Below are 27,669 nucleotides of genomic sequence, written 5' to 3'. Positions count from 1 at the left end.
GGGGCGGGGGGGGGTGATAAAGAGTTTTCAAATGCCAGGAGTAAAAGAGTTGCCTCACAGTCATGTGGTACCACACAGTCCCTGCTGCAAAAATACCAACAAACTAACAAACCTGGGCGCTGAGTCATGGGAGGCAAGCACACCTGAGCGTTGCAGTTCTCCACCCTATCAACAGCAGGTACATCACGATACTGAAACGGTATTCTGATTTGTGACGTTACTGCCACACTGGGCCACGACTCACAATCTGGTTGAACGCATGGCGTTCTCACGTGACGTGATTAAAGCTGGCACGCTTCCGAGGGCTGAGCGTTCTCAGTAACAACTTGCGGCTGGTTGCTGGGAAAGACGCCGGCTGCACAATGTGGAAGACGCTTCCTGCCTTTGACCTGCTCGGTGATCAGGAGAATTGCGGAAAGCCAGTAGACTGAATATTTGCTATAACAACAGAGGAAAATGGGAAGAAAATGCTTCATTAATCTCCTCAGTATTAATCTGAGCTCCAAAAGCGCCGAGACATCGGAGGACAGCTTTCCATTAGCATATCGAGCTGATGTCAGGCGTCTAGGAGTAGCGGTCTCTTCCATCATTGTGGAACAGCTATTCCCCTTCCACACGTCTCATTCTGGGAAGAAGCTCTCAATCACAGCCTGAATCTGGGCACCAGCTGCACACCCTGAAGCTCGAGTTCACCCACTGGCTCTCTTCACGCCCCTGTTCACAAAGGTGGGGGCTAATTACACCACGGCCACCTGTGAGAGTCCAGCCTCGCTGCGTGGAACGGAGTGGAGACGCGGGGCCTCCCACAGGTTAGAGGACGCAGCCCTTCCGAAGGCTACCCCCCCCACCCCCACCCCCAGTCACGCAGACAGGTGGTCCCTTCATCTCACACAGCGGACGTTTCCGGAAACGCCCTGAATGAGCGGCAGGGGAGGGCGAGACAAGGAGGTGGACATTTGCAGGCATCCTGTAGGCTACATAAACACGTGGGAAACGCAGGCCTGTGCATGCAAACACGCACAAAGCATCTGATATTTGCTCTTCCAGCTCAAAGGGAACTAAACACAAATGTTAGCTGCCTTGAACCCAAGAGTGGATCCCTTCGGCCCGCATCTCTTTATCCCTCTCTCTCTTTCCCTCTTTCTCCCCATTTATTGTTCTCTCTATCTGCTTCTCCATCTCTACACAAGATGTTAACATCAGGAGCAAATTACGTTCGTCTTAGGTAAGGCAGTGTGGACAGCAGCCTAAGCGGTTACCTCACATATTCTCCAAACACCCCCAAAACAGAACAAACTCAGCCTATTGCGACGTCTACTAATAAACACCAGTTAGAACAGTGCCATCAAAAACATTGTCCAAAAGAAAGGACTATGGAGGGGGCAGAAAAACATTCTATATTTACCTACATTTCTTGTTGCTATACAACCAAATTTGGTTTGATTACTTCTTTACAAGCCAGAGAAAGAAGGTCTGTGGCACAGCACAGCGTGATTCACGTGAGATGGTGCACCGGAGCCAAGGGGCTCTGTTTAGCTCGCGCTCAGGACGTGGCTGTGTTCTCACCCAGCTTACGGCAGGCCTTGGGACCGGTAACGTCCCAGGGACATGAAGCTTTGAGCCGCAATCAGCTGCACAAGGACGCGGCGGTTCAAAGGGAACGGTCCTCTCTCTCTGACTGGCTCTCCCTCTGGGACTCATTTCAAGTTCAGTGTAGCTTGATTGCCATGATTAAACGAGGTAAAACTTTGCCAGAGCAAATAATTTGGAGCTGAACATGACTCTGTCTCTCAGACCCTCTCTCTGTGCAGCTGGATTGAAGGGAGAAAGGGGAGGGTTGGGGAGGCGTGTCACTCCGGGGAGGCGTGTCACTCCGGGGAGGCGTGTCACTCCGGGGAGGCGTGTCACTTTGGGATGGCATCTGGCTTGACTAATGCTGCCTGGAGGTGTCGTTGAGCAACAGCAAGGTCTGTTCATATCTGCTTCCAACCAGCACAACAGCAACCACAACCCAGTCAAAGTAAAAAACACCTAAAACAGAACACGCCCACTCAAGATAAAAAAAACACCTAAAACAGAACACACCCACTCAAGATAAAAAAACACCTAAAACAGAACATGCCCACTCAAAGTAAAAAACAGCTAAAACAGAACATGCCCACCCAAAGTAAAAAACACCTAAAACAGAACATGCCCACTCAAAGTAAAAAACAGCTAAAATAGAACATGCCCACCCAAAGTAAAAAACACCTAAAACAGAACATGCCCACTCAAAGTAAAAAACACCTAACACAGAACATGCCCACTCAAAGTAAAAAACACCTAACACAGAACATGCCCACTCAAAGTAAAAAACAGCTAAAATAGAACATGCCCACCAAGAGTAAAAGTTGCCCGAGCGTGTTCAGCTCAGCTGCAGCTGGCACCCACACCCATGATGGACACAATGTGTCCTCGTGTTCATATGTGAGAACACCGTTTACAGATATGAGCATGAACAAGGCCTCCCATTGTGCAGGAAGCGTTCACATCAATTGAGAGTCATTAGTGTCAATCTCTCGGGATGGGATTCACAGTTCTGCCCCGAGAGATGCCTGACCTTCCCCTCATGTTGAGAAAGAAACTCATTTGAGAAGCCCCTGTGGCATTCCGAAGATGAGAAGAGAATGCAAATATAACAACTGTCAGTTACCCTCGAGTCAAAAATGATTTTTCTCACATTTTATTTTAATGCCAGCTCAGCCTCACAATGACAAGTGCAGTGGTCATTTATTTTCCAAACTGTATTTAAATGGTATAGTTACCACGTAAACAATTCACTTTTTTAGCTTAATCCCATACATACAACCTCTGGGGTAATGTTAATGTTGTCAAATGATACTACAAGATATTACACAACAGATAAAATGAGGTTTTATCATTGACTGTAGCTGTAACTTACAGTTTGCCAGTAAACAAAATAAAGCTAACATCTGTCTAGCTCACTGGTTTTGCCCAGAGACTTTGACGCAGTATAAAAATGTCAACAATGGTGATGTTAATCAGCAACTCATTTATATGCAAAATGTAATTTCATTTATATGCAAGATTGAGGTCTTCAACAATAACACAGGGAGTTAATGTACTTGCAAGTGCCTTGATCAGGTAAGATGAGAGAGTAGCTTATTGCTGCTTGATATACACTACAGGGAGTGCTGCTTCATATACACTACAGTGAGTGCTGCTTCATATACACTACAGTGTGTACTGCTTCATATACACTACAGTGAGTGCTGCTTCATATACACTACAGTGTGTACTGCTTCATATACACTACAGTGAGTGCTGCTTCATATACACTACAGTGAGTGCTACTTCATATACGCTACAGTGTGTACTGCTTCATATACACTACAGTGAGTGCTGCTTCATATACACTACAGTGAGTGCTGCTTCTTATACACTACAGTGAGTACTGCTTCATATACACTACAGTGAGTGCTGCTTCATATACACTACAGTGAGTGCTGCATCATATACACTACAGTGAGTGCTGCTTCATATACACTACAGTGAGTGCTGCTTCATATACACTACAGTGTGTACTGCTTCATATACACTAGTGAGTGCTGCTTCATATACACTAGTGTGTACTGCTTCATATACACTAGTGAATGCTGCTTCATATACACTACAGTGAGTGCTGCTTCATATACACTACAGTGTGTACTGCTTCATATACACTAGTGAGTGCTGCTTCATATACACTACAGTGAGTGCTGCTTCATATACACTACAGTGAGTGCTGCTTCATATACACTAGTGAGTGCTGCTTCATATACACTACAGTGAGTGCTGCTTCATATACACTAGTGAGTGCTGCTTCATATACACTACAGTGAGTGCTGCTTCATATACACTACAGTGAGTGCTGCTTCATATACACTACAGTGTGTACTGCTTCATATACACTACAGTGAGTGCTGCTTCATATACACTACAGTGAGTGCTGCATCATATACACTACAGTGAGTGCTGCTTCATATACACTACAGTGAGTGCTGCTTCATATACACTACAGTGTGTACTGCTTCATATACACTAGTGAGTGCTGCTTCATATACACTACAGTGTGTACTGCTTCATATACACTAGTGAATGCTGCTTCATATACACTACAGTGAGTGCTGCTTCATATACACTACAGTGTGTACTGCTTCATATACACTAGTGAGTGCTGCTTCATATACACTACAGTGAGTGCTGCTTCATATACACTACAGTGAGTGCTGCATCATATACACTACAGTGAGTGCTGCTTCATATACACTACAGTGAGTGCTGCTTCATATACACTACAGTGAGTACTGCTTCATATACACTACAGTGAGTACTTCTGTTGGCCAAGCTGCTCCACTACAGAGCCTCCACTACAGACAGAGCCTCCACTACAGACAGAGCCGTCACTACAGACAGAGCCTCCACTACAGACAGAGCCTCCACTACAGACAGAGCCGTCACTACAGACAGAGCCTCCACTACAGACAGAGCCGTCACTACAGACAGAGCCTCCACTACAGACAGAGCCGTCACTACAGACAGAGCCTCCACTACAGACAGAGCCGTCACTACAGACAGAGCCGTCACTACAGACAGAGCCTCCACTACAGACAGAGCCGTCACTACAGACAGAGCCTCCACTACAGACAGAGCCATCACTACAGACAGAGCCGTCACTACAGACAGAGCCTCCACTACAGACAGAGCCGTCACTACAGACAGAGCCGTCACTACAGACAGAGCCTCCACTACAGACAGAGCCGTCACTACAGACAGAGCCGTCACTACAGACAGAGCCTCCACTACAGACATCACATTCCCCATAGACAAGACTGGGCTACTGGCTTGCTGCATCCAATGTGATGCCACTGTCTGATGAATCCTACACCTCCTTGTCTTTCTTTCTGTTTTTCTCTCTCTCTCTCCCCTGATAGAAAGAAGCAGAGGAGAAGTTAGAGGCGACGTCACTTCCTCTCAACACAGAGATCCGTGAAACAAAGAAGCACAAGCGCTCGGTGAACGCCACCATTAACCGACTTTCACCTTTGCTTATGTAGGAACGTTGGCTTCCAGGTCAGTACTTCCTCATTCTGTCAAACCCCAAGGGGACACTGAGCTATTTTCCGTGGGAAGATGTGACAACACATCCAGTTATTTTGATTTCTATACATTTACTACTCAGTGCTTTCACAGACAGACACAGAGGTGTGGGTGTGCATGCGCATACTTGTAGTGTTATATGTATGTGGCTCAAAAGTATTTGGACAAAAAGTGAAGGCCTTTTGGCTGGTCCTCATTTCTTTTCAAACATTGTGTTTGTCACTGTGTCATCTGAGTCCATCCACAGGAAGTCCTAATCAGTATCGTAGTACAAGTCTCTCTCCATAGTCCCCAACTTGTGTGTGTGTGTGTGTGTGTGTGTGTGTGTGTGTGTGTGTGTGTGTGTGTGTGTGTTTTTGCTTTGCCCCAGTGTGACCTCTAACCCAAGGCCAGCTCTGTGATCTCCTCACAAGAGCTGCCTCTGGTGATGCAGGATTCCAGAAATAGAGAATGGCTTTGGACAGCGTCCAGAAGGCCTGACAAAGTGGATTCTCATATAACAATAGGAAATGAAAAGAACCAACTCTGAGCTACAGATAGGCCTGAAAAACACGCATTAATCTGCACCGTTCGCTTCCACAGAGACACGTGGCTTTGAAAGACGCTCGTTTGAAAAAGAGCTGCAGAATTGAGTTTTTTGGGGAGGGAAAATGGTTTGCGTAAGAGGATAAAAATCCATCCAGTGCTGTTCACTTCTCATAAAGGAATTTGGAGCACAATGTGGACGATTGCTCTTAGAAAGCAGAACAAAGCTCTTCAAAAACCACAGGAGGAGATGAGCAAACGGTAAAGCTGCGTTACAGTTTGGCCTTCGGAAGTCAGAACTGTGGGGAGGGGGCAGACGATCTGAGCGCCCGGTGACATCACAACAGAGCAAGAGCAACGTCCTCATCGCAAATGATTTTATGACTCGAAACAATGCAAAAATACGTCTGTTTCTTATCCGAAGGCGAACATGGATGTACTGCGAGCGCATCAATCTGGCGGTCATGGTTGGTGAATCTGTACTGTCACACACATTCCAAATGTCTTAAAGCCAAAGCCATTTTACCGACAGGATCTACACAAATTGAGTACAACTGTGTCAAATGTGACTATTATTAATCTACTGCCATTGGTAGCTGTGACTGAACGGAGTCAGGAGTTTCTCCTGGATTAATCAAGCCTAGTGTTCAGCAAATCTGACATATGTGCCTTGCTCTGTCCATCATATGAGCCATCAGTTGCGTGTAAACTATGCCAATAACTGCTAATAGGAGAGCGACTTTTCAGCTGAAGTCTCCTCACTGCGTTCTTTTGTAGCTGTTGTGTAGTTGCAGTAAACAGAAGATTTTAAATTAGATGGTCAAAATATGTAATAGCTTCACACAGCCTGTTCTTATTCCTGACCTGAGCACAGTTAAGGCACCACCTTTGACAAGCGTCTTGCAAGGAAAACAGTCTGACATTTACACGCTTTAGTGATGAAAGGTTTTACGTACGCTGGGCGGAAGATCTCGATGTACTGTACATATCCGACCGCGATACCAACACAGTGACGGGAGCACTCATCTTACCTCTCGGATTTTATCTCGCCTCTGTATGGTTTGAGTGTCCGAGGGCTTCCCACGGTCAATTCCAAGGGAAGGTTTCAGCAGACACTTTTTGACCATCTCGTAATCGGAACCCTTTCTGCTTGCGCCGTTATGTGAGGACGAGGTCACTCTGTCGTTTTTTGCCGCAAGTTCGTCGCCGGGGTCCATTTTTGTCCTCGGGGGGGTCCAGTCCTCTTGTGTCCTGCTCCCCACAGACCGTTCGACGGTTCGGGCATCGTGTGTGACAGAGGGTTTTCGGCTAACTTTGGGTTTATTTAGCTCGCCCTTTAACGAAGCCCGCGAATGCTCTGGGTCCCCGGGCGCTTTTTTGGAAAGTTCCCTCGCGTCATTTTCGGAGCCCACGGTCACCGCTGGGCTCTCATTCTTCGATAAGAAAATGCGCTTCAGGCGAACCGAGTCGGGCAAAAAGAAAAGTGCTCCAAAGCACAAAGTGACCAAACCCGACAGAAAAAGTAGAAACACGAATTTCTGCGACAGGCGAAGCCCCATCCCCGATGCAGAGACACCGGGTAACTTTCTGAACACCATTTACACTAGAGTGTATGCGTTACACACAATTATTAAGTTGGTATAAACTCTGTCCTTTTAAATCTGCCAAGAAAAACCGGTCGGACAATTTCTGGTTACATAGATGGCAATGTTTGAGGAATGACCTGAGATTTCGCTCTCGCCTAATCAAATTGAGTGCGCCTTATTGCGCTATCGATTGGCTTTTCGGGGGCGCAGATTGCGTCAACAATTTTGCGCTGACTCTCAGCAGACGCTTCATTGTCCTCCGGATGGGTTTGTTGCGGGCAAGTTTCCGTCCACATGAGCGAGCGAAAGTACTGCATTTAACACGCGGCGTCCACAAGAAGGATATTTGGTTCAATGGCAGTTGGAATTAGCAATGCTACCCAAAGCTAAAATGCTTCTTAGAATATCTTTGGTCGAAAAGCGAGAGAAATGAAAACTGGCAAGCCGCTGCACAGTGGTTGGTAATGACAGATGTTCGCCACAGTCCCTAAGATATGACAGCCAAACATCTGTCGCACCTAAGTTTATCTTCAGAAGAACCCGACAACGAAATGATCCGTGCTTTGCAGAAGCCGAACAGTAAACGTACGTGCAGTTGAGAAATTACAAAAGCGCAGCGTCGCCGTCCGCTCTTTTGGTATCCGAGTTCACAGTAAAATCTCCGCAAAGGCATCAGGTTCAGTAATGTCCAGAGATCGCGTCAGGTAGCTGTGTCCCCATCCAAGCAGCCTATTACATCCCTCAAAGCACGCGATCCCTCTTCCTTGTTTATGAACTAAACATGCCTCAAACTGGAGAGATGCTCCTCCCAAGAAACGATGCGTTTACGCTTTAGGCATACACACGCACACACTCGCACAAAGGTTATTAGAATTCCCAGAATAGGCTAAACGCAGAGTTGTGTCCGTGCACAGTGATGTGACTCTAATCCCGAGGAAAGATCCCTCGGCTTCCTTCCGCTGCCCGGTCCGCCGCGCGCACTCGCGATGTTCGCCCGCTTACCAGCGCAAGAGGACAGCGCGCGGGAGGAGAACCTGGATAAAAGGAGAGTATTGTTGCAGCGCAGGATCGCGTCCGGATACAAAGAAGGATCCAAAACGATCCTTGAGCGAACGCTATGATCCTGATCCCATATGCATCCAGCAGGGTGAAAGACGCAAACGTGTGACTCTCTGTTTCCGCTCACCGCGCGGGCTGCTGCAAACGTGTGGTTTTATCATGGCAGATATTTGAGGGGAGTGCGTCTCTCCGATTAGGACTAGCAGCGTCAGATAATGGGAGCAAGTGTGTGCTGATACATCCATCGTGTGGTGTGTCTGGGTATTTTTTAAGAAAATCATCCTAGAGCCGCTGATTCTGTAGAGGGACCCCGAGACAGTCTCGGGCAACTGGCTAATTGATACCAAATGGCATTGTAGAATTAACTCCTGGTAATTAATTAATCTATATATACGCAAATAGAATCATATAAACGTGGTGGGAAACCAGAAAATCGCGTAATAAAGATACTCTTGTTTTTGCGACATGAGGCATAAATTCGCTACTGAATTACTTATTTTGTTAGGGTTTAGAAAACTCGTATTTCTGTGATGAATCGATGTAGTATTCGTATTGGGTTAAGTATAAATTTACATAATACATAATACGTTAGGCTACTTGAAGAATAAATGGCTCCTCATGGTGTACTGAAAAAGCTCCACTATTCGCAAAGTTATACAACGTAGGACCTTTCTCTCACACACACGTCCGCGTATAGCCTTAGTCTGGGTGTGAAGAGTAGGAAAGTTTAATCGTGTGCCGGGCACACTCTACAAATGGACAACTTTTATATATATATATATATATATAAACCCCAGACTTTGCTGCTGTGCTAATAACTTCAGTCCAGCAAGAATTCTATTCCAATATACATTTAAAAAAGGGTCAGCGACGCAGTGTAACTTCGGCCGTATTGTCTGCGGATAAAATTAGATCAATGTTTCTAGTTAAGCTGACGGTGGTCATTACTAAAAGAACCAAACACAGCACAAAGAAAGTTAGTGAAGATAACCGCACGGAGGCCCGGGAGGGATGCAAAATGCATGGGGAAGCATAACATTTGCGGCTCGCGTAATTCCTCTCCCCGTAGCCAATCACTGCAGCTGCCCCAAGGAATGGTCATTAACCACGCTCCCCAGCGGAGCCCCGGGGTCTCCTTCATTAGGGACTGTTAAAGGGGAAGAAACAGGAGGCAGACAGCTAGCCTTGCAGACTTGCTCACAGGATGGGGGGGATATTGATGGTTGAGAGAATAAGGGTTGATAGAAGGTTACTTCAGTGGTTGGGGGTCAAGTAGTCGTTTTTAAATCATGAACTTTGCTCAAACGTAATTATGTTGGTCTGTATCTGGTAACATTAATTCAAATGCTACAATAAACAAATAAAAGAAACAAACAAGCAGACTGTGAAAGCACTTAGACAGTCAAATTGGATTTCCACAAAGCCTAAAAATGTAATCCAAGGCACCATTATGAGTTGTCTGAGTTTTACTGATAGCACGTTGTTAAGCAGACAAACACATGAAATAATATGGTGAACTGCTGGATTTGTACAGCTTTTAAGAGTCCTTGATCTATAGCTGGATTTGCCACCAGTTTAGTGCATTGCTTGATTTGAAACCAGTTAATTATCTATCCCTTAACGAGCCCTTAACGAGCCCACACATATACGATACCCGAAAGTGACAGGCAGTGGGTCTGCAGGACTGGACTTCACACACACACACACACACACACACACACACACACACAGACAGACAGACACACACACACACAGACAGACAGACACACACACACACACACACACAGACGCACACACACACACACAGAGGCACACACACACACACACACAGACGCACACACACACACACACACAGACGCACACGCACGCACACACGCACACACACAGACACACAGACACACACACACGCACGCACACACACACACACACACACACACACACACACACACACACACAAAACATGGGTCTTGAAGTTCCTGGTGTCTTGAAGTTGGCTCTCTTGACATGCTCAGTGCAAAGACCCAGATCACTAAGTGGATCTGCTTTATGGACCATGTTGCTTGTGCAACAATGGGTTAACAAATGTGAATCACCTTCTGGCATTGACGTCATATTAATTCCGTCTCAAAAAAGAGAGAACCAAAATATCAAGTTTAATTACTATTAGATTCCAGTTTTCATTTAGCATTTTATCAGATATGCTGGCAAAATGTATTAAGTGATGGGAATGAGGCCTGCAACTGAAAACTGCAGCAAGAGAAAAGTACAAAGCAATGAGATTAATGAACCATGTATTTCTCAGAAATGGTCAAGGCACTGCTATAGTCCCTCTCAGACTGCACGTGTCTTCTTTCTCTTGGTTTGTTTTCATGTTGCATCAGAATTAGTGCCTGAGTACTAGTGCTGCATCCTGGGTAATATTCATTATACTCATTATATATATCATCATATATTCAGTGTACTGTCATTATTTTTATATTGTGTATTTAAAATCTGCATTTTAAAAAGGTGCCCCTTGTAAGACAATTTTACAGAACCACCAAAACAGAAAGTCACTTAACTTCTCTCCATATAAAATATAATGAATTTTCAATATTTTTACAATGATAAAATTAAAAACATTAGACTTACCATCAAAACCTCACTGAGACAATGCTATCTCTATCATCACCCAGAAATGACGAGATTATTATTTAATACAATTGACTGTAAAATACCTTAGGAACAGTTAAACAGTTAAATTGTTTACATGCTGTCTTGATATTCTGCCTACTGACCTATATTTCAAAAACATTTTCAAGTAGTTGTGAATGGCTCTCATCTATTCTTAAACCATTTTTGAAAAAGAAACCTCTGATGCTTCTATTTTAAACAGCTGTAGACCTATCTCAGATCTTACTTTTGTGAGTTAGATCATATGAAAAGTGGTTTTCAACCATCTAACTAACTTTTTTTTTTTTTTTTTTAAATATAAGTGATATCTTGACAAATTCCTATCATATTTCTGATGCCACCATAGTACAGAGACTGGTCTTATAATGGTATTAAATCACATATGCCTGAATAGTGACTCCGGTAAAATGTCAGTTCTTCGGCTCTTCTCGGTGCATTTGACACTGCAGATCACAGTATATTTCTAGACATGTTGGAAAATTGTGCAGGATTGTCAGACACGGTTCTCAAATGGTTCAGATCGTATTTTGAAGGGCTTCGTCAGGATTGGCAGTTGTGGGTCTGATAGCTATAACATGCCGAGGCCCTCGGGGGTCAGATCTTGGTACATATTTATTCATTCCATGCTCCCATTTGGCTTAATTCTACAAAGCCGCAACACTTATCCAGCTCATACCTGCCTTACCGTGTTTTATGGGACCTGATCAAGGGGTTTCCCCTTAGCGCATACATATTCTATATGCGCCTCTTAAATTACCTAAAAAGGATCTCTATTATTTTTTTTGCAATGAGCTTGGAAGCTATAAATAAGCCAGAATGCAACCGCAGAGGTAACACAAAGGAGCACGTCCCCAAAATAAGCACGTTCACCTAGTGACTCGAGGACACGTAAAGTATCACCTGCACGCTTGCGTCTCTGTCCTAAAAGATGAATAGTAAGGCACAGTCCCAAACGGCGCGCTCGCGGTCCTGTTGTCCATAATTGCGCACGCACTCAAGAATGCGAGGTCATAGGGTATCCCATTTCCCTTTTAGGCGATCACGGAGGTGCTCACGAGCACCCTCTAGGAGACCTTCGGCAGCTGCATCGATGCGCGCTCAGAAGCGAGCTGATGTCCCACGTGCGCGCTTTTAAATGGTGCGCTCCTGACGAGTGGCGCGTCATATGTCTGCACGCGGGTGAGGAGCGCGAGGCTTAAAGCGTTTAATGTCGTGATGTCATTTCCCTTTTAAATGGCACGTCATAAAACATGTCCAAACCGCTCATCTCATGTATCATCTGAACAGTCTCACAACAACGGCATGGAAATGCTTTAGACTGGCGCCAGCTCTCAGCTTTTAAACTAATCGGAGGAAAATAAATACGTCTTTATAAACACAGATCACGTGACTCTCGCGGAACAGGACTGTTTTTAACTCCATAAATCCTATAGAATGGGCCGGGCGACAGATAAATTAATCACCTAAATTTAATAGCGAGACAATTTAAAGGAATACAATTTTGAATGAATAAAGGTTTATGCAGCTCCGGGTACGGACCACTTAGTATTTTTTACGTAGTGATAACTGACAGCATATAAACTTGCTGTTTAAAAAACTACCACGGAAATTCACTCACAATGTGCCTAAATAATACTGCTTATTTTCATTTTCGCTGCAGAAGGGAAACGTATTCATAAACACGTTAAATATATTTTTAAGTGTCCTCGCTTTCCTGAAACATTAAGTGCATGTGTGAGTTTGCGCCTAAATTGCATTATTTTTCAAAATTGCATTATTTTTCAAAATCTTACCCCACCCTTCGTTTCCCTCACCCAATAATAGGCTATTGTGGTGAGTCCACAGCTCCACCTGTTGTTCACATTCCGAATTGCAGCATCACTTTAACAACGCCATTGCGCCGTCTCCAAGTCCTCTCAAAATATTGTCTTAAAAGCACACATTTTAGTAAGTAAAATTGACTACTTTTATTCAGTGAAAACTTTATTGTATTTTTCATTGGATCACAACTGTATGCTAGTTCCAAAAGGTAAAGAAGGATGTATGTATGGAATAAGCCAGGGGACTCCAATACAGTGGACAAGTCTGTAGTGTGGATTGGGCTGTTATTCAGTAAACTCTGATCTATAGCATTTTACATTTTCATAATATAGATTTATTCTTACATGTTTCTCTTGTAAAATAAAATATTTTTTATTGCAAATGCCTTTGCATCATTATTTAAAGTGGAGTAGTCAAAACACAATAATAAGGGAAAAGGCAATAAGCCATTATGTCTGGATAATCAACAACAATCAATACATCTTAAAACACAGATCACACAGAGACAGCTGTGTCAGGGCGTACATTGTCAGCTGAATGAACCGATGTCTGGGAACCTCTCCGCAAGTTCAATCATTAAAGCTCATTCTCTCCTTCCCAGAAGTAAGAACAGGCAGAAGCAAATAAAAAACAAAACAAACAAACAAACAAAGAATCAATATGAATAAAACATCAACAAAATTCAGCTTTTTTTAATGGTACAATATGTAGATTTTTCCATAAGTCCTCATATAATATCCTAATAATAAAATTGTCCTCCACGTGCCACGAAGCAAAGGCTCACAGTGGTCCATTAGCTGGACAGGAAACTCTTCTTCCTGCACTTTTTGGTACCATACCTCTGGACTGGACAGGCCACATCACCAGCCTTGTGAGCTGCGACATACCAGCAAACATGCTGCTCACAGTACATTTAACCCGCTCCTGTTATTGCTTTGTGCTGAACGGCGATGGCTAATGTCAGCGCACTGGTGCTGTGCAGGTTGACGGAGCGAGGCAGAGACGTGGACGAGCGCTCGCACATGCAGCCGGGGGGGTGGGGGAAGCAGCATGAGACGTCAGCTTAGACAACGACAGGACAACGGCTGACGGCGCCTCGTGACGGAAAGCGCTAGAATCACTGTAATCTAAAGGCATCAGGCCTTGGGTGAGATAGATTAGTACTCTGCCTTCTGTGGAGCCAAAAGGTACTGTTATTTCATTTGCATGCGTCTGAGCCGTTAGTCATATACACAGACATAGTAGGAGGTTCAAAATGAACCAGGGAGATGTTACAGTTCAAAATGACAAACCCATTTCTTTAAGCAATTAAAAAACAAACAAACAAACAAACAAAAACAGACATCCATCCGCCAGAATAGGGCCCACGCAGCGCCGGCTATACGACGGGCCAGGTTTGATGGCACGGGCCTGGGTTCGGTCTGACTGCAGACGTGTTCTGTTAAACCTGGGGGTCACTTTCACTGTTGCATACCAAGACAGGATGGGCTGCTGTCCGTCCTCCCCCACAGGGACACCTGCATGTGCTGCGTCTTCGTCCGTCCGCGCCAATCTGGAATGTTCAACCTCAATTATGCCCCCCGTCCCCATGTGCTCTGCATCTCACATACAGATATGCGCGCACACACACACACACACACACACACACACACACACACACACACACACACACACACACACACACACACACGAGAGGTCACAGGAAAACGTCGGCAAGCGACATCAGTCAGGTTTACCCCTGCGCACAGGCGACGCCCACCACACCCCACTCCTGGGACAACGGGGACCGACGGGTGTGGGTCTATTACAAACGATGCCACACCATCCCGATCCATCCCACAATCCCCTCCATAGTCCACACTCAACAAACCTTTTCAGTCAACAAAGAAAGCTGCTTCTGCTGAAAGATGTCCCCCGTCCCGTCCCCCACAAGCCTCTGAGGGACGAGCCCAATGTCGTCATGTGTCAGAATTACAACAGCAACATGTAAGACAGAGCAGGCAAACAGATCACGGACGTCATCGGACCTTTAGGTTTTACATGGAAAAAAAAAAAAAATTATTTATACATCTCATAATAAAATAAATCTAGTCTACTCTGCATGCAGAATAGTTTTGGACGTCTCAAGTTCCGTTGAGTAACATCTGACGCACCGACGGAACGACGAGTGATTAATACCCTAATCGTTTCCTTCTGGAGTGACACCACATGACGCCGATGTATTGAGGGGAATAAACCAAGCAAAAGGGATTCAAATTGACGCAGACAGCTGGGCCGGCAAGCTCGATAAGCGTCCGTATACTGTATACTTGTATACTGTTTGCACAAAGACATCAGAGACTTGTGACACAAAAGCCGAAGCACTGAACAGACCAAAACCACAAACAGACCAGAAGCAGGTAACCAGAGGCACATGGGTAGAAGTGTTAGTCACAGGTGGTGAGGTGCATTTAGAGGGGATGAAGCCTGTAAGCGAGACACAGTTTATAGTTTATAAAGTAAGAGCACAAAGTTGAATAATCCATCAGTGCGACCACATGGATCACACTGATCCTAAAGTCTGACATGACATTTCTTATGCTAAAGGGCCAGGACTGGATTTGGGTACTACTGCTGAATCGCCACGTTAGTTTATATTTACAAATCACAATAAATCCACAGTTACATTCAGTCTCCTATGAAAACCAACTTGCATTGTGTAACTGAGTTTAAATCCCATTTCCCCTTCTGCATTTAGCTTCATGCCACAAGTGATTAAGCGAGTGTCTGAATCACAAGGCTGTTAGTTGCTGTTAGCTGCTAGAACCACACTTCCAGTCTACACACGCTCCAAAACAAAAAACCAGCAAGGATCGGATCCCAGATCCCACCACACCGGACGTATTCCGATGACAAAATACCACGAGGCACCAGGTTAATATTGCTCCACAGAAGTGAAGGGTTCACTGTGCTAGGTGACAACACCATGCCACACAATGCGATTCAAGTGACACAAACAGTTCGTTGTGATGCACGCTAAAAAGAAAATAAAAAATAAAAACAGACGTAAGCAGAACACTCGTCAGAGACCACAACAGTATGAACCTTTGGTAATGCATAGTTGTGTTTTCCTATTCCAGAGGTTCCTCAAAGCTTTTCTTTGTGTCTTAATAATAACAAGAATGATAAAGCTAGAAAAGAAATGGCTATATTCAACCCTCCCTCCATTCTGTTTTGGTTTGCTGACAGTGATTTCTCAACAGTTCTCGTTTTGGCTAACTGCAAAAGTTCGCTTGTGTTCCGCACAGCCCAAATGGAGGAAAAAAGGACAAAAAAAAAAAAAAAAATCTCTGAGTCATTTGTCCAAGAAACAGTGGCAATACCAAACCACAAACTCTCGAAACCCCTCGGACATTTTCCAGCGAGAGAGCGCAACAGTGAAGGCAGTTAAACAGCCGGTAGCGTGCATCGCTCACACTCACGCTCGTTCTCTCACACACTCACTCTCACCCCCCCCCACCCACCTCCCCCCATCTCAGGGGAGGAACGGCTCGTCCTCTTCACTGGCGGCGGGGCCAGGGTCACTCAGGCAGCGGAGGAGACGCTGCTGCTCCTTCTCACTCTCCGGGTCTTCTGGTCCCTTTCTCGGCTTCTCCTGGGATGAAGGCCTCATCACCAGGCCCTCCTCCTCCTCAGTTTCCCTTGTGACCTGCAGAACAGGCTTTCTGGCCTCCCTGCCGGGGCTGCCCGACTCGGGGCTCTGCGGAGAGGCCAGGTCCACTTTAATGGCAGGGACGTTGTCCGCCGATGGCTTCGCACTCCAGGGCTGAGGGTCTGTGGGCAGATAGGAGAAATGAGAGCAAAATACTGAACAGATCTCCCAGCTGTGCGAGCACCTTGAAAATTAGAACGCAGCAAATGAGCCCACAAAAGTACGAATCCACACCCGAGTCAGAACTACAGACATTCTCAAGTCTTTCCCTGGCCTTGAAACCGACGGGCGATGTTTATCATAAGCAGGTTCATGGCTATTGCACACATTTTGGGAAAATTCAGGGTTAAGCTAATTTAGCTTACTGCTGTTGAACAGTTGTTGTATTCTGAATAATGAATTATTAATTACTGACTGTGAGACAAACATGAGAACTCATTGCATCTTAGCACTGATTATACAATCCTCTTAAAATCCAACTTAATAAACATCTCATATACACTGTGCATTTAGAGAACTCCAAGTATGGAAATGTTTGTGAAAAGTAGAAACGCCCTCCTTAAAAACAAAAACAGCAGTGACGTGTGCAGCTCACCAGAGGAGAGGCGGGCCCTGGTAATGGTGGGAGAGTCCGGGGGCGGGGCCGGCACTGTGAGGTAATTGTTCATCTGTTTGAGCTGATAGTACAGAGACATAATCACGATCATACTCAACTTGTCTTAAAAAGAAACCAAGCAAAGTTCAGCTAGGGTTCCAGTTATTTCCCTTCTAGATTAGTTGGTACAATACACAGATAAACTGTTCATTTTTACTCTGAAGTTCTGAAGATTAAGGGAAAGTTAAGACAAATTAAGTTAAGGCATAAAACGCGTCCCTCCTATAGTCCCAGTGTCTGTGCCCCTTCCTGCAAGTTCACCTTCTTCTCCAGTTCTATCACCTTTTTCCTCTTCATAATGAGCTCAGTGAAGCCGTCCTCGTATGGGTCAGCGATCAGTGTGTGTCTGTTATAGGACTGCAACTGGAAATCAAAAAGACAAAAACACTAAAAATTACTGGAACTATTACTGCTGCAAACAATAATAATGTTCACTACTATTTTAAGTGTTACTAGAGAGGTCACAGAGGGTACCGGCTGGACTCACCCTCTGGCGTGTCCTCTGCAGGTTGGTGCGTAGAATCTTCCGGATCTCCTCCTCCCGACCCTTTGATATCTGAGGCAGCACTCTCTCCGGAGGCTTCTTGGGTTGGATGTTTCTACAGAAGGGGATAGAAAAAGACAACACTGTAAAATGTATAGAAATAAATCAACCACTGTCTGATTTAACGTGTTTTGTCCATGTTGCTAATATTTATAAGCAAAGTTCTTCGAACCGGAGGAGGTTCACATATCAAGATTGAAATGAATCACACATGGTTTAGTTACTCTATGGAACACATCCGAATCCCAGCCACAATAAACTACTGCTCATATTTCAAGGTAGAAACTAAGGTTAAACAGAGAACAAAAGGTCTCATGGCTGAGGATGAGGAGTGCCGGGCGAGGAAGGTGGAAGGCCCCTCACTGCATGGAGACGGTGGAGGGCATGGCGGACGGCAGCTTGACCCCGCCTCCGCTCTCCACCAGCTCAATGGCCTGCTTCATCTCCATCTTGTGGTAGAAGGCGATCAGCTGGGGCTCCTTGGCACGGTCTCCAGCAATCAGACACTTCTTCACATACTTCTTATTGAAGCGGTTGAGCCTGTTAAGGGCACACAGAGTGAGAGAGTGAGATGGACAGACGGATAGACAGAGAATGAATAAGAAATAGAAAGAAAGAAGCGCATTAGGTTTTTGATGCCGAGCTTCTCCGGAGCTGTGGAGGAGTCCTGTGCAGGGTTATATTGTTTTTTTGTTTTTTTTTTTCTGCTGAGCTCCAGATAATGAGCTCCAGGCTGGAGGCACGTTAGGTCGTGGACGGGTCTCTCCGATCGATCCTGGGCCTCTGAAGGTCAGTACCAGTGTGCAGCTCATGAGGCATGAGGGTGTACTGCTCCTGGAGAGCATAATCACTCAACCTCCTTCCAACAGCCTTGGCCATCTTTGATCGGTCCTCGGATCAGAAAGAGGAAGCTTCGAGGAGGAGAAAGACTGACAATTGCTAAAAGTTACACTGTAACTGAATTCCGCCTCTTAACAGGCCGTCCGTCAAGATGGATATCGATGCATGCGGCATCAGACCACGGAACAGTTCATCTCCTGGTCCCGGCACGCCTCAGCCATCCCAGGCTCTGCCACTGTGCTGGGATCTGGACGGATTTGACTCATTGTTACTCAAAACCGCAGAAACCTGCCAGCCCGTCGATGTATTTGAAACCCTGCACTTTGGCGTGGTCTCGGACTCACGGGGCCTCATCTGGTTCACGGAAGGGCTCAAACCCCAGATGTCAGCAGTCTCAACTTTAGGCCTGAAGGGACGAAGCTCCGCCCCTCGACCAGCTCCTCCCCTCAGGGCTCTCCTAGGTGAGTGGCTCAGCGCTGAGTGAGCCCACCACCTCCGCTGCTGCCATGGTGACATTATTGCTTCCATGGCGATGCTATATTAAGAACGCTAACGTTTTCCCCACACACAGCTGCACAAGAGGCAGTAATGAGGCACTCATCAGTGATCATTTTGCAGTATTTGTGAGGTACCTCAGTACCGATGTGATATAATACTTCTCGGGTACATTCAGAAACACTCTCTCTCCCACACACCCACCCACCAAAACATCTGCATTTGAGAAAGCTGGAAGAAAAGCATGTTATCTCCACATATGCATAAATTTAACTATAATCCAAAATGCTTGGAAAATACTCCCATTATAACCAACTCCAGAGATAAAGCACAATCAAAAGTCTGTTGGTACACACTTGTCCTTCCAGTGGTGGTGGCCATAGTGTCCACAGACGTCCTCGATGCCCGTCAGCAGGTGGTCCAAGAACTGTGAGAACAAAAGAGTAGAAGAGAGCGAAGCTCAGTGTCAGACCGTAACGCACCTCAGCCTCTACAGAGACACAGGGTGGCAGTGGAGAACAGGCCTCACGCCAGTCTCAGCATGGAAAGAACGAGAAAACCGCCTAGCCAACCGTCGCCACGGCAATGTACACACTCTGGCCCGAAGGACTCTGGGTGTGTCGGTCCTGCTTCTGAAGCGGTTCCATGAGAGGCATGCTGGGACGTGCAGTAGTCGTGATGGCAACGCTCGCCCTGGCATTCAGACGCCGGTGACGCACACGTTTACAGCACAAATAAATTATGCCGGTGAATGCAAGTTACAGTCACGAGCTTATCGGAATGCACACTACACCCAGACTGCGGCACAGCCGAGTGTTCAGAAGCCAAGCCTCTGACCCAATGGCCGTTTCCTGCTGCCTTTCACAGACAGGCTGTACTTAAAGGGTGGAAGTTAAGAATGCGTCTCCCCAGTGTAATGACTCAGTGACACCTTCAACACCCCGAGGCTTCTTCTGTGTGTGTGTGTCTGTGCACGCGTGTGTTGGATGTGCAAACACGCCTCTGGTCTGCGGATCTCCCTCAGTCTAAGCATTCCCGAGGCATTCTGAGAGCGAGTGAGTGAGCAGGTTGCATGCTGGCAGCATAGCTGCACTGGTGGTGATGATTTGGGATGTGCCTGGGGCAGTGCAGGTGTGGCCAGTGGTCGAAATCTGACTTGCAAATAATTACCCAAAGCAGTGCTAGCCTTAGGTAGAAACAGGAAGCTACAAACAGAGATAGTTTTAGAAGGGTGGCCGGGAGCTCCAGTACCAGTCAAATGAAGCCAGCGTTTGGTGTAGCTCTGTCTGAACGCTGCACCTGTAACACGGTAAGCTTTTATGTCTTCAACACTGCACACTGTTTAAGAACAACCCAAAGGCAAAGACATCAGCTGGAGTCTTTTAACTCCCTTACTGAAGGCACACTGCAGTGTTGTTTATGAAAACAGAGGACATTTCACAACTAGCCAGCAGATGGCGATCAAATACACACAATGGTACAAGAGGAGCCTGAGAAGGAAAAACAAATCTGGCAACTCTGTGAGGTCAAATATAAAGACGTTCTCATTTTGCTTCATGCGTTCCCTAAGGGCCTTGTCCTCTGTAACCCTGAGGCTGGAGGGAAGAGTTTCCCATCAATTCCCACCCAGCAGTTCTGGCGTGCTGCCCCATTCTGAACTTAAAGGCAGAATTGGCGTCCGATCGGGCCAGGTCTCGAGCGTGCAGACAGACGGGGTGTAGCAGCGAGAGAGGTGCGAAGACGCCGAGACGAGATCTGACGTTACCTGGGTGTGGATCTCCTCGTTGATGGAACGTTTGGTCTCCTGTTTTTTCTTAACAGCAAGCAGGTCAACCAGAGGTCGAATGGTCATGCCCTAGAATGACACAAACACAAAGAATATGAGAAAGAAAAAAAAGAATTCATTTTATGTAGACATGTGGCTACTGTGCTGCAGTTCACTACATCCTGTTCTATACCGCGCATTCTCTGATGCATACAGTACCCTGAAGCACCCTGACAACATCCAGGTTTCCAGCCTCTGCCCTGAAGTGGCCTTGAAGTCCCTTAGTGACCAAGCCCTCCATGAGGTGACCCTGGTGTCCCCCTGGAAAACACTAAACCCAGGGAGTCTTCAGCGTCCTCACTCCATCTAGATACCCTGGTGGATTCCCAGTGCCTGCTGGCCTGTAACAGAGTGTGCAGCAGCCCTGGAATACCTGATGCACGCATATGGGACAGGATCAAGGCCCAGACTGGACCGAACTGGGAGCCACGGAGCTGTACTGCTAAGTGCGGGTGTGTTCGGAGATGATGGGAACTGGCAGGCCTCTGGCCCCTCACGACCCTGGCCCCTCACGACCCTGGCCCAGGGTAGGAGCGCACAGCATCTATCTGACCAAACCCCAGGCCATGGTGTTAGACGCCTCTGATGACTTGATCCTCTCCCTCCGGCTCAGAGCAACAATCTGGGTATGACAGCTGCCAGCTAGGCAAGTCACAGCATGTCTTCAACTTCCAAGGCCAAAATTCTCCCATGAAACCTAGCTGACCAATAACTACGGTGGCAGGGAGGTATAGGAGTGGTGATGATGAAAATTAGCCACACCTCAAAAACTGTCAATCACCCACAAACCCTCACATACACAGAACAGGTTCACATGCATTTTCAGTGATCAATTTTGTGTCACACAGAATACATTCAATTAAACTTTTAATTTGATGAACAGAACTGATGAATGAACTCTGTATCAACTGGAAACAGGAATATGAAACTATTCTATAACGACATTCAAGTTTAACTGAAATGTCAAAATGCGCATCGGTACACTAAAAGAATGCAATATATAGGGGATTTATTCAAAGGCATCAATATATTGTTACACCTCTGTCACTTCTCTTCAGGCCCACTGGCTGTGGGTCTTTGCACCAGGTGCTATGGGTGTCTCTCAAGGTCGTTGGACAGTGCATATAACCGCAAACACACAGAAAATAAATGCACCTAATGAAACACACACACACACACACACACACACACACACACACACACACACACACACACACACACACACACACACACACACACACACACACACACACACACACACACAGTAAACTCACTCCACCTTCCAAATTTTCCTAGTTCTGACAACCACACCTACCCACAGTCTGTCAGACTCCCCCTAGTGTGAGCCACGATCCACTTGATGAAACCACGTGGGGCTATGCAACCATTTAGCCTGTCTTCTTTTCCATTCCATGTTGGTGTGAGTGTGTGTGTGTGACATTATGCTTAAAACCACGCACACACACATACACACCTACAGTGCATGAGTGTTTCTATGCTGAATGGGATTTTTCATGATGATGCTGTGTGTGAGGTCGTAGATGCTGTCGCTGCAGGCTAACAGCTAACAGCTAGCAGCTATAAGCCAACAGCCAACACCTAGCCCTGCACAGCAACAAAATCTAACCCCCTCCTCAGCGGTCGAGCTCTTGCAGTCTCGGCTAAAATCCGCTACTACTAAAAACACAAACTGGGTCTGATGTCTATAGCCTAACCCATGTTCTACTACATAATTAAACTCCAGTGCCCTCGCTTCATAAGTTCGGTTTCTCCTCCCGCAGTGCAAGTAAGAGGAGCTTAGTGGTGAGTGCGCTTCACACTGCGTAAAAAAAAAAAAAAAATTAAAAAAAATTTAAAAAATAATAGGACTCAAGTGCATGACACAATCACTGACCCTCAACCGATCAGTTCGGCTCCCTCATGTGTACACGACCAACAGTCAATGTGGAAACAACAGTCCATGCTGCTACACGATGGCTCCCATCACAGCCCAACAGCCATGAAGTTTGCGCAAAACTAGCCAAAGATGGAAGGGATGAGAGAAAATCCTGCCATGGTTCTCTTCCACTCAGTGGGTCACACCAAATATTCCCACATGCTGGCTTGAGCAAAGGTTAACAATACTGGGAGGAGCTTTGCTTTTTGAATGTTTTCATTCTGAAGTGTCTGTGAAACAGCAGAGCCTACTGGGACATAATTATTACAACACATTTATTACATAGGACACATGTAACAGTGTAATAGTAATATCACTGCAAGTCCTAGCATTTACACTATAGTAGCCAATTATTTGTATAACAATGCCTTTAAGGAAACTGGATTCACCGTAACAATCTTTCTTTAAGTCTGAGGGCTCGTTCCAGATTGAGAAGGATCTTGGGTTAGGTTATATTGGAAGACTCTTCTGTTCATATCTGGCATTTGTTGTAGATAAAACTATCATCATCATCATCATCTCATAAGCCAGTCCTGCCATCAGCGTCAATGGCACCAACACAACCAGAGCTAAAAGTGGCTCTGGAACAGGCCGAAATGAATCATTCAACTTGCACTTTGGAAAGAGGCAGGCTTCCAAACACCCTCAGTGTTCAGATCACATGCCAAACCGCAAACCTCAGCACACCTTCCTGCAGGCCACGATGGCAAAATTCCACAGCCACGTGCACGCTTCACTCCCTGCTCAGTCCACGCGAGAGCAGAACTCAGCAAAAACGGAAGCTCCTTGAAATTGCTGCCTTGAAACTAATTCATCCATGAAATTCAGAAATTGTTGACTGTTTGAAGAGGTCCAGGGAGATCAGCTAATACTGAAGGCAGTTTGCAGCAGTAGGTTCCTCTAGAAGGGATTATACTGGTTAGCAATATAACAACTCCAATTTAAGATGAGGTGAGCAAAGTTGATTTCACATAAATTCTATTTATATTTGAATATGAATTCCAGCTCTCTGGAGCACTGTTAAAGTTCACAAACTCACAATTAGGAATGTAGTGCTAAGTTGTTTTTGTCAAACCTTTTCGGACAAACTATGAAATGGTTGCCGGACTTTTCACAGTAAAATTCACATAGCAGACAGGGTTCAGGGCTATGAAAACACGCCTTAGCACTCACCTGCACAAAGACAGTGAAGAAGATGACGGTGATGATGGCAATGAGGAACATATCCCTCATGGGGAAATGGTCTGTGTTGAGTAGATACCCCAGGGAGAAGGCAATTGCCCCTCGTAGGCCACCGTAGGCTATGATGAACTGGTCCTTAGTGGTGAGCTTCACTATGCGGAATTTATTGATCACGTAGGTCAAAAAGATGACACCTGGGGAGGGATAGAAAATTGCCAACCTGTCATGGGGAGGAAATTAAGCTTTGATACAACCGAACCGGTAGATCTGGTTACCTGTCCTCAAAGGCCTATGTATGGCTCATCATCCTGTCCCTGAATGGACACACCAGATTCCACTCAGTAGATAGATGGAGGTAGAACTTGCCTCCTATCCTGGGAAGATTTCCCATCAGGCTTAAGAACTACAGTTGTATATCACTTGGTTTCATGCCATATGGATAATTAGGACTGATTAACAGCAGTGGCGGAGCAGTTCTCTAACTCATGTTGCGATTCGTGGCTGCTTCTCCGTCCACACGGAGCACAAGCATGTGTTCTGCTGTCTGGAGTCTCACTAGCAGCGACCCAGAAAGGCTTTGCACTTGGTCGTCAGTGCAGATGGGTCCACACTTAGATAAAGGACAGCATGACTGACGTCTGCAGGGCACTGTCTGAGAAGCTGACCGATGAACCCGTACCACCAAGCAGAAAACGCCGTCATCATGACACATCGGCATAGTCACACAGGACATCAGCTAAGGAACGTGATGGATGACGCACTACGCGATGCTGAGATGGTTTTAGCTACCGCGTCGTTTCCTCTCTGAAGCACACAATCTTATGTAGTCATTTTATGAGACGTGTTTCCTGTAAGGAGGAACACTGGTTAAAAGCCCCTTTGATTCAAACCACTCATTTGCCTCCATGTCTGCAATTCACAGTTTCCCACAGCAGTCTGCCATGACCCCTAGCTGAGGTCGTGTCCGCCTCTCCACCCCTAGCTGAGATTATGTCCATGTCCACCTCATGGCAGGGGTTGGCTGTATAAGGCCCACAGCTACTGATTCCACTGCTATAATCAGTTGGTGTCAGTCTTAAAACAACTGATTAGCTGTATCGGGTGTGATCCTGCATGGCTGGAAGAAAACCTCCCAAGGGATAAACCCAAGACCAAGACCAATCCCCCAAGACCAATCCCAAAATCAATCCCAAAATCAATCCCAAACCCCAACCCCAGCCAGATAAAAAAATCCTGTTTTACATTTAGCTATCTTAGTTCAGCTTTGGCTAGCATGCAGCACGCTGTATCTGTTGAGTGCAACAGAGCGCAGAATCTCATTAGCATCACGGCTTTAGGCAAGCTTGCTTTAACTCCAGATGTGCCCAGCACAGCAGACAAATGCGGAGCATTTCCTTGCTTACTTTGTTTTATTAACAACGACTTGAAAACATGAAAGGAATGCATTTTGTAAGCATGCTTCTAACATGGCCGCAGAGCCTAGACACACGTCGTATAGGCGCAGCTGCACTGCGCAACATGCTTGGTACAGGAAGTTGAATTCCAGTCGCTGCCACATGAGCAAGGGAAAGCTCCAGTCGACATTTTATTTTGGGGGTGATTTGGATTAGTGGACATATTTGATGAACAAGTAAATTTAAAGATGACTGTGGCTTCAGCGTTCAAAATGCAATGTTCTAAAGCGGCATTCGAATACCACCGGTGGGATTGTACTATCCAGGGACCAGCCACTGCAAATCTGGCTATCTGGCCTGTAACGTGGGAAAGGGTTTTCACAACAAACAAACAAACAAACAAACAAACAAACAAACAAAAACCATTCAGCCACGGAGCTAACACTGAGGAGAAGAAGTAGTGCAAACCAGAAAGGGGGAAGCAGACAGGAGATGCTCACACAGGCACAGAAAGTCATGCTTGTTGCACAATTTGGCCCATTCCAATGGCCAGTGAGTCAGCACTGCAAAGCCCCCGATTACCTGGCACCTGGCTTAAGCACAATAAGAACCTGGTTGCTTGTACAAAGCAATGGACTATGTTACCGTGTGAAAGCTAAAGCCTGGCACACACACACACGCGCATTCAGTCGAAGCCAGAAACAGACAAGCCAAATAAACCTTTTGACTCCCTGACAGTCCGAGACCAATATGGCAGCCAATACCAAGGCACATTGGTTTAACTCACCAAGAACACGAGCTACCATACACACGATGACCGTCACCGTGACGAACGTCCAGTTCCACTTGTGATTACCGGCGACCGTGGACACACCCAGGAAGATGAAGATGAGCGTCTCGCTCACGCTGCTCAACATTTTCAGGAAGTACTTGATGGTGGTGTGGGACTTGTGGGATATGTTGGCCTCCATGTAGGGCCGCATGACCACACCACACGCGATTAACCTGCAAATGGATACACAGGAGGGAAACGGGCCAAAATCCCTTCACATCTGGTCATAGACACTCAGGCATCAAGTCCAAAGCTGTTCTAGACAATACTACCAAATCAGCCGCACTGTGGTCATTATCTGCTTATAAAGAAGTGTCTTTAGCTGGGATAGACTGTCTGAAGGTTCATCCCTCTCCCTTAAGCTTGAGAAAAGAAAGTAAATAGCAATTACAACAACAGACATTGTGAGCATAAATGCTCGTGATCCAGGACTTCTTTATCAGGCACTTCTTTTCCCTGCTCCGGTGTTGCTGGATCAACTCGTACTTCTCAACATCACTTTGCTACAGTTACTATTATTGCTGATTTTTCTTTTTTTAAATCCTTAGATTCACATTAAAACCTGGATCCAGAATTCCGTTTTCTGAAATGAGGTCCTCATGATTCATTTTCAGAAAGAAAGTTTAGTATGTAAGACACTGATGATCTAAGCAAACATGCAACAGCAGACCCAGCAAGCAAGCAGCACAGGTTTCCTGACAGGCAGAAGACCACAACCCTTGAGGTTCATGTTATAAGTGTTCGCTGCTCTGGTGAGCACCGTTTCCTCTCCCCTGAGCAAAGCATATAGTCTTGCTTTGGCCAACTTGCATAACTGTCAAGCCTGCATGTGTCACTACGAATCATCTTGCTTGGATTTAGTATAGGCATTTTAAATCTAGACTATTAATATAATATTGTCCTCATGACAGCACCTTTACTGCAAGGTATTTTTATTTTATGCATCTGATTTGGCAAATCAAACATCTCCTTGATAATACTGCTTCCTTCAACACTTTTCCTAAACTTATGCATCTAATATACGTAAACATCTAATACATATTATATATGCTATACAACCCCCAATTTCTTAATAATCTTTGCAAAGATATGACTTTAATCATCACTACAATAGGGGTCGACAGAATAATGTTACCTTATTGTTAGCACTAACTCTGATCACAATATCTAGAAACAATGATTTAGAAACAAATTGCAAACTAAAATTACATAAAGTGGGTAAACCACAAATAGCAGTGATTTTAATGATCAAATTCAAACTACATATAGTACAAGTGCAGAGGGGGCATAAATTCACAGGCATTTTTTCACATCAGTGCCAAATTCAATGTCTCAGATGTGCTCTTCCTAGGATATACTAGTATAGTGTCAATCTTATATGTTCTGTCAGTAAATATGTTAGCATAGTGTCAGTGGCATGCACAAATGTTGTTGCTGTGTACTACAATATACAATTAATTACTGTCAAAATC

The 27,669-nt window shown here is 45.5% G+C and overlaps 2 protein-coding genes across 5 annotated transcripts in view; both read right to left on the bottom strand.

Moving 5' to 3' along the window:
- Positions 1 to 8,462, bottom strand: part of LOC113580013 (mannosyl-oligosaccharide 1,2-alpha-mannosidase IA) — a 197,136-nt gene extending 188,674 nt beyond the window's left edge. Inside the window, exon 1 of one of the 3 annotated variants that reach the window (XM_035525993.1) lies at positions 6,696 to 8,462. In XM_035525993.1, the coding sequence (XP_035381886.1) occupies positions 6,696 to 7,262 (567 nt within the window). In that variant the 5' untranslated portion in view covers positions 7,263 to 8,462. The remainder of the gene's footprint in view (positions 1 to 6,695) is intronic. The other 2 variants (XM_035525991.1, XM_035525992.1) reach the window with 2 other exon arrangements.
- A 4,482-nt stretch (positions 8,463 to 12,944) lies between these two features.
- Positions 12,945 to 27,669, bottom strand: part of slc9a1a (solute carrier family 9 member A1a) — a 35,104-nt gene continuing 20,379 nt past the window's right edge. The window contains exons 4-12 of one of the 2 annotated variants that reach the window (XM_027019918.2): positions 26,153 to 26,370; positions 23,963 to 24,165; positions 20,794 to 20,883; positions 19,385 to 19,455; positions 18,057 to 18,233; positions 17,637 to 17,748; positions 17,411 to 17,512; positions 17,090 to 17,171; positions 12,945 to 16,616 (exon numbers count right to left, since the gene is read on the bottom strand). In XM_027019918.2, the coding sequence (XP_026875719.2) occupies positions 16,318 to 16,616; positions 17,090 to 17,171; positions 17,411 to 17,512; positions 17,637 to 17,748; positions 18,057 to 18,233; positions 19,385 to 19,455; positions 20,794 to 20,883; positions 23,963 to 24,165; positions 26,153 to 26,370 (1,354 nt within the window). In that variant the 3' untranslated portion in view covers positions 12,945 to 16,317. The remainder of the gene's footprint in view (positions 16,617 to 17,089; positions 17,172 to 17,410; positions 17,513 to 17,636; positions 17,749 to 18,056; positions 18,234 to 19,384; positions 19,456 to 20,793; positions 20,884 to 23,962; positions 24,166 to 26,152; positions 26,371 to 27,669) is intronic. The other variant, XM_027019922.2, reaches the window with a different exon arrangement.

The sequence above is a fragment of the Electrophorus electricus genome, chromosome 5, assembly GCF_013358815.1.
Source record: "Electrophorus electricus isolate fEleEle1 chromosome 5, fEleEle1.pri, whole genome shotgun sequence".
Taxonomy (NCBI): domain Eukaryota; kingdom Metazoa; phylum Chordata; class Actinopteri; order Gymnotiformes; family Gymnotidae; genus Electrophorus; species Electrophorus electricus.
This window is presented reverse-complemented; position numbering and strand designations above follow the sequence as displayed.